The sequence below is a fragment of the Diospyros lotus genome, chromosome 6 (assembly GCF_014633365.1).
Source record: "Diospyros lotus cultivar Yz01 chromosome 6, ASM1463336v1, whole genome shotgun sequence".
Lineage (NCBI taxonomy): Eukaryota > Viridiplantae > Streptophyta > Magnoliopsida > Ericales > Ebenaceae > Diospyros > Diospyros lotus.
In genome coordinates this window covers 17453784-17465145 of record NC_068343.1, presented here as the reverse complement: position 1 = coordinate 17465145, position 11362 = coordinate 17453784, and the positions used below count along the sequence as shown (strand labels likewise).

At 33.9% G+C, this 11362-nt stretch overlaps 1 protein-coding gene across 1 annotated transcript; it reads left to right on the top strand.

The window, feature by feature from the left end:
- Positions 1-8272: 8272 nt before the first annotated feature.
- On the top strand, positions 8273-10122 carry LOC127803302 (peroxidase 17-like). The gene is made up of 3 exons (XM_052339427.1): positions 8273-8545; positions 8635-8826; positions 9061-10122. Exons 1-3 carry the CDS (start codon positions 8351-8353, stop codon positions 9661-9663), a joined length of 990 nt encoding a protein of 329 aa, XP_052195387.1. The 5' UTR covers positions 8273-8350; the 3' UTR covers positions 9664-10122.
- The last annotated feature ends 1240 nt before the right edge of the window (positions 10123-11362 follow it).

The window sequence follows — 11362 nt, the reverse complement described above, 5'->3', positions numbered from 1 at the left end:
CTCTTTTAGAAATGTTATTTATATAATTAAATTTAACATTTTACTGATAATTTACATCAATGTCTTATATATTTATATTAATATAACACATAATACAAAACATTAATATAAAGTATTATTATAAATATCAAAATTAAATATTTAAATAACATTTCTCCTCTCTTTTTCTCTCCACTATCTTAGTTGAACTCAAGTTGAGTTCAAGATGGGATAAACAATTAATCTTGTAATTAACAAAAGTACAAGAAGTTGGGTTCAGGATGAGATAAACAATTAATCTTGTATTTAACAAAAGTACAAGAGGTTTTATCTGAACCTGTCGTCGACCAAAACCAATTCAGGGCTTGTTTGGCAATGCTTTTTGAATTGCAAGTTTTAAGCTATATAGCCCCCATGAGCGTAGCACGGATGGCAGTCAGGTAGCAAATTGCAGACAAGGATGTAGGTTCGAGTCATGACAGTCGCAGTATGGAGTTTCATCCTCCTATGGGGTGGCTCCTTGTGGGTACTATGCATTGTGCCTTCTACCTGGTGTGCCGTCGTATACCGTGATTAATTCCTCCCACATGCGCAGGACAGTGTATGGGGGGTCCTTAAGGTAAGAGACTTAATCTTTTGCAGACAAGTTTTAAGCTATATAACTTTTAAATTATTTGGTGTTCCAAACACTTAACAACTTATAAGCTATACTAATAACTTATAAGCGATCAAATTGCTTAGCCAAATAGGCCATCACTCAGCTACGAGTTGGTTCTAGAAGAATTCATAATTGACCACATGTAAATGGACACAATCGTTTTTAATCTCTTTACTGAAAAAAAATATTTTTACTCCTTCAAACAAATTAATTACACTTTTAATCATTCAAACAAACTAATTACACTTTATAATTATCCTTTTTTTTTTAAAAAATACCTAAATTGGTAATATACGGCAGAGTCAAAACTGGTAAGGTCAAAACATTTAAATAAAATGGTAGATTTGTAAAATTAATTGGCAGGATCAAAACGGGTAAAGTTTGTCAAAATTGATAAAGTAGTTATATAGTGTAATTAATTTATTTGAGGGCTAAATTTTTTTTTTTTTTAAAACAAATTTTTTGTTTGAAATATGGTTAATTTTTACAATTTTCTCTATCACTATCTGTGTGCTTAGATATATAGATATATATAAATATATATATAAAAAAAACAAATCTAATTTGGGAAGAAGAAAAAGAAGTCCTAACCCTCAATTTGTTTGTTTCTTGCTCCTGTTAGTACTGTAGTGTTGTTGATTTGGGAAAAAGGATAAAATGATGACGATGATGGAGAAGAATGGCAGCAGCGAAGAAGACGAAGAATGAGGAATGATGGGATACAGCTAACCATCGCTCCTCGCCAGAGAGGGTAGTGACTTTTTAATCTTTTGTTTTTATTATGGTTAAATTAATTTTAATTTTAATTTTAATTTGTTTTTCTGTCTATCTATCTATCTAGTATATACTATTATATATAGATATATATATTATTGAGTAATGTTATATATTTACAGTGTAGACAATCTCTAATTTAGGTGACATGTTCACCCAATCAATTGATCATGAGTCTAAACTTTCTCTAATTTTAATCAGTCATGCAAAGCAGGTCAGATCTATGCTTGTTGTGCTAAAAGAATTAAATGGATAGATTTTACACAATTATTATATTTAAATTATTATATTAATATTATTTAATATAAATTAAATATTATTACTTAGATAAAAATTCTCTCTCTATATATATATACATTGTGGGGGCGGCAACGTTGCAAATTAAGGTTAGTGCAAAATAATAATTGAACTAGAAATTGAAATATTACACAAAGTAAAGTAAAGAGAAAAATTTCCTTCGATAATGACAATCACGAAGACTGCTCCAATGCTCAGATCTGGACATCCAACACCACTTAGGTAACGCCAACGAATAAGGACATCAAGCCACAAAGGCAACCCACACGCCTAAGGATCTAGAACCCCCTCAAATCAAAAGCTCAAAAAACACCAACACCTCTCAACTGAATAGAAATGAACCACTCTTTCCCCCAATCGATCAAAACCACACACAATAGATATCACCACACAAGGTAGATCGATCACAAAGACGGTGGGTCAAAATAAGACATACCCATCATCAACAAATCGGCCAAGATTAACAAGGAAAGATGCGGTATTGGATCGAGATGGAAATGAAGTCATGAAAATCAGCCATAAAAGAAAACCACAAAGAAAACAATTGGCCAAGCAAGGAAACAGGGGGAGGATCCATCGGCCGCCACATAAGGACGAAAAAGGAGAACAAATTCCCTTTTATATTGAGAGCCTAAGACAAGAGAATAATGGGCTAAGGAAGCGGGCTTAAGCTTGGACTTGCTCCCCTTTTCTCAAGCAAACAGGGTAAGGTCCATTTCTCTTTCAAAGAGAGAGTTAAGGGCTTATCGTCTGACTTCTACATATGAGTTGTCAGTAAATAGTGTTAGACTTCATTCACGGGTCAAAATCTATAAAATTTAGACATGCCCAAATACATTATCACCTTGGGCTACGTTAAGAAACACAAAACCCAATATGTATAAACTGTTGTATGTATTGCCCATCTAATTTGAATATTCTTTTATATTGTTAGCTTGAGATTCATGGGCAGGGTTTTCTTTTAAGATTGAGATAAAAGATCAAGTTTTTTAAGTTATGAGATATATATGGTGTTATCAAACATCAAGTCTAATCATGGGTATGTTTTTAGGCTATAAAGGTAAGGATGGAAATGAGATGATAAATGAGTTTATTTAAAATTAAAATAATTATAAAAAATTATATTTTGAGTTATAAAGATAAATTTTATTTAAATATTTATTAAAATAATTCTTAATTACTCATTTAAAATTAAAATAAATTTAAAAAATATAAACATAAGACATATTTTAATTGTTTATTAAAACGATATACAAATAAAAAAATGAATAATCCATTGCGGTCCCTACATAGTCCATTGTTTAATCTCGTTTTTGCACAAATGCAGATGATATTTTCATTTAACAATTTTAAAGACTTTTTTCTCTAAACTCATGCAGCTCTCAACTTTGAATATTTTAATATTTTTATTGCCCATTAATGCATATTCTCATCCTTTATCGGATAATGGTTAATTATTTTTAATAAACATTTATCTTCAATTTTACATTAATAAAAGTACTATAAGCTAAATTGTCTTATTTTTTTTTTCAAGCTAAATTACAAAAGTACCAAATGAGCAGGCAATCAAGTGAGAGAAAACAGTGCTATAATTAATTATTATTTTAAGAAAAAAGTTAATTAATATATCCTAACAAACATTAAGGTTACTTTAATGATTTGGCATGCTCATAACTAAGGATGCCTCACCAAGTTGTCTCCAAAATATAAGTCAAGAGGGGTATCGGGGTATCAACGGTTCGAATTGATCTGATTTTATAAGAATTCAGTAACTGAACCATTTTTAATGGTTTCGAAAAAATAAGAATTATAACTGAACCATTACATATATATAACTAAATCATGACTAATCCGTCACACCAGACCAATTTTGATTCAGTTTCGGTTCTATCCAATTAATATTTAACTTCTAAATATTTTCACAAAATATGAAATTATAATTAAATTTGTTAATTAAAATAAACTCATAACTTCATTAATACTTTAAGTCTTGAAGTAAAAGTAGAACAAAATTAATTCATAAACTACCTCATCAAATGAGATTATATCGACCATTTAATATAGCAATAACGTATAAAAGTCTAAAAATAAAAGAGTTCATGAATCTCGCTAGTTTCCTAGGAAATGATATTATTTATGCGTATGTGTATATATATACCCCCAAAATTATAATATATATATATAAATATAATATCGGTTCCAGTTTGGTTCGAATTACGGTTTGAAAAAAAAAATAGTAACCAAACCAAATATATCGGTTCTTAATTTTTTAAAATCAGAATCTAACCATTGAACCATAAAACAAAATGCAAAAGGTATGGTTCGGTCCGGTTCATCGGTTTTCGAATATTTTTTGACACTCCTACAAATGATATGTTGGTATCAGTCTGATAGGTCATGAGTTTGATCTTCGTCTTACGCAGTGAAATGAAGGCTCACACATTTAATTTATCTCTTCTAACATAATCGAGAACGTGAACACCGAGAGTCAGGTAATGACACTCATCTCAAAAATGCCTCACCAAGCACTCTTTGATTTTGTAACAGCCATTAGGAATGGCTGGCAAGATTCCAAATTGCACAATATCCTATGTCTTACAAATCTATTAATTGATAGGGAAATTCTATCTATAGCCCACAAAATTGCTCTTCACAGCCCACACCCCGCTAAATTCTTCCCTAATTTTAAAATTCCTATTTTACCCCCACAACCCACTCTCTCCTCCGACCACCGTCTCACCTCTTTCTTTCTCTCTCGCACCATATACACACACACACAAACACATACGTGTATATATACATACACACGGGTGACTGCCATGGATGCCGACTCACTGCCATTAGGCAACCCCCCCTACACACGTTCTCTCTCTGTGTGTGCAATGGTCGCGAGGTGGGTCGGCACAGCCATTGCCAATGTGAGTCAGCAATGGCCGACCCACCAATGAGGGAACCATCGAACTGCGGGGTTTAGGGGTTTCTCGAACCCCTGAACCTCATGATTTGGGGGACACCTCGTGGTTTAACAGTTCCCCCCCTCCCCCAGTGGGTCGGTCATCGCACAGAGAGAGAAAAAGAATGTGTGTGTGGGGGGTCGACAAATGGTGATGGGTTGATCTAGTATTTCAACAATGTGGCTAAGTTCGTATTTGATTATGTTTATTTATTTTTTATTTTATGTTTTCTAATACTAAATGTTCAATTAAGACTTCATTTTTTGAGTATCAGTGTAGGATACATGGCCGGAGTAGAAGCACAAATCTTCTCACACACATACAGAGATATATATATATATACACACATGATTGGGTTCCCCGACTACCATGGCAGTCGACGTTTCATGGCCGTGGCCATGGGTTTTCGTGTGTATAAATATATATATATATGTGTGTGTGTTTGTATGTATTCGAGGATAGAGAGAGATGGAGAAATTAGTGTGAGGGAAATGGTACAGATGGTTGTTGGTGACTGTGAAGAGTAAAATAGGATTTTTAGTAATGTTGGTGAATTTTAATGGGATGGACTACGAAGAGTAATAATATGGATTGTGAATAAAATTTTTCTAATTGATATTTTTTTTCACGTAAGGTGCTTAATAGATCTTTTGTAACTAATGAAATAGTATGATTAACTATATCCGTAAATTATGTCTTCCTAGTTTTTTCTAAACTATATATATTGTACAATAGTTGTTAAAGTTTATTTATTTAATATTATTTATTATTTAATTATAAAGAATAATAATGGATTTTTAATTAATTAATAAAAACATTTATTATAATTAAATATTAAAATAAAATATTGCCTATATTTTGAGGGACTAGCTATAATAATAAACCTGAAACAAATCCGTCTGGAGTTGGGACAGCTGAGGTGGAATGGGCCAATGGGCCAGTACAGGTTACAACAACCGTCTTTGTCTCCCAGATGGGGGTCAGAGATGTTGACCGTTAGATGAACGACACGCGTTCTCCACACCAGACACGATAAGACACGGGTCTTCTTCTCTTTTTAAGTGGGCCCCTCCATCCCACTCACTAGCCTACCCTAGCCCAGCCCAGCCCACCCCACCCCCACACCACTTCCCTGGCTTGGCACTACCCCGACGGTGATAAAGGTAAATTGACCTCATTTGATGGTCAGGTGTCAATATAAAAGGAGAAATAATTAAAAAAAAAATATCTAAAGAGTGTAAATAATAGTATATTTTATTTATAAATGATAAAATAAATATATTTATAAATCTACTTTTTACTATAACCAGGTAACAGCATGTAATATATAATTAATGCTATGGTGATGTCTTACAAGCCCAAAATGCATGTTTTACAACCCGAACGAGTCGGTGAATTGCCAAATCAAGTTACAGTTAAGTGTAGGCGTCCGTCAGAGTTTGTTTTTTTCTCCGGAAGGGCTTTGGACTTTTGGCACAGTGTTAAAAGTGTGTGCGCGTACACAGGGGGGGTCACATCTTCGATTCACGGCCGTCCATTCTGCGCCAGATTCCTGTTATCCCGTCTGCTCTGCTGCTGCTTCCCATGGCATTACCGTGGGGACCCCTGGATCCCGTCCACTAATCGGTGATCACTTCTCCTGGACCACTGGCTGACGAATTTGGCCCCTTCTAAATATCTAATGTGCCCCCCCCCCCCCCCCCCCCCCCATCTTAAACTGGAGATGGAAGGGTAATTTGGTCTTCTTAACGTAGTTACAAAGTCATGCTGGAATCAATAAAACACATGGATGGGGTATAGGTGGTGAATATTTCTGTTGAGAAGATTGCATCACCTCACCTATAAAGTATGAACGCATGCCAATAGGTTTTACTATGAATAGGAACATAAAAATATTATTAATGCATTTCTTGGGAAAATAGGTTGAAGCTTTTTCCACTTTGAGAAAAAGTTTCGTCTGCCTTATCTTTTTAGAGGGTGCGGGTAGGCATAGAGAATACTATGGGAAAGATGCCAACATCAATACTGAACACTCAAATGGAAAACAAACAATATGAATATATTATTATATAAAAATCAATACTGAACACTCAAATGGAATATTTGTGCATCCGTGTTGGTAACAAAGAGTATTCATAATATGAATAGTCCTATCCTATATATATATATGCAATATATTGTATAAAAATCTTTGTGCATTCTTTGTATTCTTTCACACTATATATCACATAATTCATGTTATATAGCATTGGGTTGGGTTTTACTCCTAGCTAGAGGCCAGCCTAATAATAATTGAATGTTCTTAAAAGAATAGTCCGATAATGATTGTGTATTTCTTAAAGGATGACTTGATTTGTTTACTAATATTTTTATTTTATGGGATTAAAATAACTCCTTAATGAGATTAGGTTTTTGAGTCTCTTAGACTATAAAAGTAGTGTATAAGGAAGAGAAGAAACCGAAAGAAAAAAAAGAAGAGTTTTTAAAGAATTCAAATTTTAGTTTTTGCCTATGCAATTGTAATCAAACAAATGATTAGATAGTATTTTGTGGTTTAATTGAGCTGAAATTTGAAGGGTATGTTTTAAATTTATGGTTTTAGGATCTGAACTCTGGACATCTGATTTGGAAGTCAAGATGTTTGAAAATTGAGGCATTTTTATATTGCTTTGTGGTTTGGATTGTTCTTTCCTAACTCTTTTGTTGATCAATCAATCCAACAGTATTTTATGATTCGATTGAGATAAAATTTGGAGTATACATTCTAGACTCATGGTTTTAGGAACTAACGATGGAGATCTGATTTGGAGACTAAGATTCTTAGGAATCAAGTCATTTTCATATTGTCTTGTGATTCAATTTGTTCTTCTTTTTAACTCTTTTGTTATTTAATTGATTTGACATAAGTTTGACTCTGTAATTTATCTTTTGGGACTATAATCTTTACACGACCCCCAATGCTCGTGTTTTCGATTACGTATTATATTTTATTTCTTTTCTCTTGTGATTGTTGAGAGAATTTTATAAAGTAGATTTGATGATATTAGTGAATTTTTTTAATAGATGTTAGTCCTATAATTTTTGCTCTTGACATAAAAAGTGTTTTACATATAAATTGCTAATCTCTATTATTTTTTGTAACTTCACTTGATAGTTGATTGATTATTTTGTTTTCTCTCATACGTTAGGGATTGAATATTTTGATCCCATGTAGGTACGGATGTCAACAGTTATATCCTGAATTGCGATTTAATTTGTGGACCCATTGAAATGCATAATAAAGGAAAGAAGGGGGCGGGCGCGTGATGTGATTGAGAATTAGGATTTAGCGAATGTGATTCCCCACGGGAAACAAACGCTTGAGGCTTTGACCCCACATGCCCGCCCCCCGATTTATGAAACCCGGTCTAACAAGGAGCCAATTGCTCTCCATTCGCTTCCCCAAGTCACAAGAAAGCCCCTTTGCTTTGCTGAATAGGCACTATTATTATTATTAAAATTATTTATGAACCTCAATTACACGCATTATTTATTTTTATAAAAGTTTTATGTAAAATTTCTGTCTGTATATATATATATATATATTATGTAAATTCATCCCTCAAAAGCTAACTTATTAAAGACAATACAACTGACCATTTCCTTCAAACGAGAAGCAGCCCCCCCCCAACAACCAAAAAAAAAAAAAATGTCTCTTGCCTTTCTTCTCTCCCTAGCAAACATACTCATCCTCGCAGCCGCACAACTCCGCCCTGGTTTCTACTCAAAAACATGTCCCGACGCAGAATATATTGTTCGGAGAGTGATGAAGAAGGCGATGGAGGTAGAAGTTAGGAGCGTTGCGTCAATCATGCGGTTGCAATTCCATGATTGTTTCGTTAATGTATGTCTATATATTAACCCTCATCTTCCATTTCTATGTTATTTTTCGTTTATTGTGTGGGAGGTTGATGACTGAATTGCATTTTGAAGGGTTGTGATGCTTCGCTATTACTAGATGATACACCGGACATGCTTGGAGAGAAGCTCGCCTTGTCAAATATAAACTCTCTTAGATCATATGAAGTTATTGATGAAGTCAAAGAGGCTTTGGAGAGAACTTGTCCTGAGATCGTTTCTTGTGCTGATATCTTAGTCATGGCTGCCAGAGATGCCGTTGTTCTGGTAATTACATATATATATATATATATATAACTGATTACCTTGATCTTTGCTTTATCTTTTATGCGTGAAAGCAAAGCAACCAATAACCCACTTTTAGCACGATCAATCTTAAATAATCCAAAGCCTCAAAAGCCTTATTTTGCAAATTAATCACTGTTCATTTTCATATGATCCATGTTTTTTGCCCCCCCCCCCCCCCCCCCCCCCGCCCCCCCTTTTTTTTTATGAATTCAGAGCGGAGGACCGAATTGGCAAGTGAAGCTAGGAAGAAGAGATAGCTTAACAGCAAGGCAAGAAGACTCAAACGAGATCATGCCAAGCCCAAGAGCTAATGCTAGCTACCTTATCAGCCTGTTCAATAAATTCAACCTATCAATCAAAGATCTCGTGGCCCTTTCTGGCTCTCACTCTGTAGGCAAAGGTCGGTGCTTCTCCGTTGTCTTTCGACTATACAACCAATCCGGCTCCGGCAAGCCAGATCCCGCCTTCGATCCCAGGTACAGAGAAAAGCTAGACAAGCTTTGCCCGCTCGGTGGAGACGAAAATGTCACAGTGGACTTGGATGCAACACCAGAGATATTTGACAACCAGTATTTCAAGGACTTGGTACATGGGCAAGGATTTTTGAATTCAGATCAAAATTTGTTCACTAATGAGAAAACCAGAGAATATGTCAAGCAATTTAGTGCTAACCAAAGTGAGTTCTTTCGTGCATTCGTTGAGGGTATGATTAAGATGGGTGACCTACAATCCGGTCGACCAGGAGAGATCAGAAGGAATTGTCGAGTGGTCAATTTTCGATCACTAGACATACTACTAGATGATGAGGGAAAGTAAATCAAGCACTGTGACTATATAATAAACCTCTTGGATAAGTAGAAAGCCGAAGGATGAGCAATTTTGCACGTCTCCTTGTATAGGCATTAATTACGTGATGCTATTAATTAGTGATATATGGTATAAGTCTTAGTCACCTTAACTTAGATAGCTTAATTTGTTTGGCTTCGCAGAAAGGCCAAACGAATGTGTCAGTTGATTAGCTACGGGCTACACTACAGCTATCTGGATTGCTGAAAAGAACATTAATTGTCATCATTCTGATTGGAAACAAACATAAAGTTTGTTCTTCATGGGGTTAAGGAGAGACTTCGGCGGTGGAATTAAGCATTCATGAACAAGAAGAATCTATAATATATTTTTCCCAGGTTTGGATGTTTGTTTTGTGTTCCTTGTAATTGCTGATGATATGATAATGTCGGGCATATATATATTATATATGGTCCATCTTCCTTTTCACTGTCGACTTCTTTAGTTTGCACTAAGCTTGTGTTTTTGTGCTTATCTAGCAAATCTCTTCGGTTATATTACACAAACATGGATTGCAAAATTTATGCGTTTGCTATTTGACGCTTTAATTCTTGCAAACTTTTTCCCATAAAACGTACTCTATCTTACTGCAATACCATATCTTACTCTCAAACTTTAATACAAGTAATCTTTTTATATAAAATTTTCGTGCACAATGATATGATTGTTAATATATATATATACGAACCCTACATATGAGAAAATAAAATTCATCAGACTGTAATATAATTATATAAATACTGCTAATTTTACATATCATTATCAAAATTCAAAAGTAACAACTGCACGTGTATTTCTAGTAATTGCTTCCTTTTGTTTTTCTAATGAATTGCTTAATTTTCTTCCAGGATTTTTAATGATTGTCTGGAGAGAATATATGCTAAGAACAATTTTGAATTCAACAATTGTAATTATAACTTGCCATATTAATTAATGAAATATTTTTCTGAGGGATGTAAATGAAACTCAATTAATTAACCTCATTTGTATGTTTAGTTTGATAAATTTTTAACTGAACATTGAGGACCAATTTATATTTCTAGTCGTGTCAATTTAGCTTGTGTGATCAGTGAGGTATTATTTTGTTTCTAAAGAATTCATCCAATGCACAATCTAGAAGTATTGGTTATGAGTTTTCATTACAACACTAACAACAATCTATCAAGATTTAATTCCATCAACAATATATCAAGTCTTCCCTCACTCTCTTGAAGAGTTTTTCCTTTACACCTGAATGAGAGCTATTGAGCGGGTGTTCGAGATCCCTAGACAATAGGGTTCTCTCAATCCTTTATTGTTTCTTCTTTTATTCTTTAAGCTTCTTTGGACTTGTTTATTTTTGGGTCTAATCTTTTTTGCAAGTGACCCGTGATCTAAGACATATCATATCTTTCATTTTTCTATCTTTAATGAGTAATCCAAAATATTTTTTATATATGCCACCATAATTTGATGGTCTTTTTCAATCTAATATCATCACATTTACATTTTTTGGATGTTGAAAATGATTCCCAATCGAGGAAAGGAGGTAAGAAGGAGAAGTTTTTGTTGTCGTGGTATTATTGTCATCGAAGAAAGATGATAGAAAGGGAGAGAAAGTTAAGGAGAGATAAGGATACAAAGAGAAGCAATTTGTTGCGATTAATATTTAATTTTAATTTTATAATTA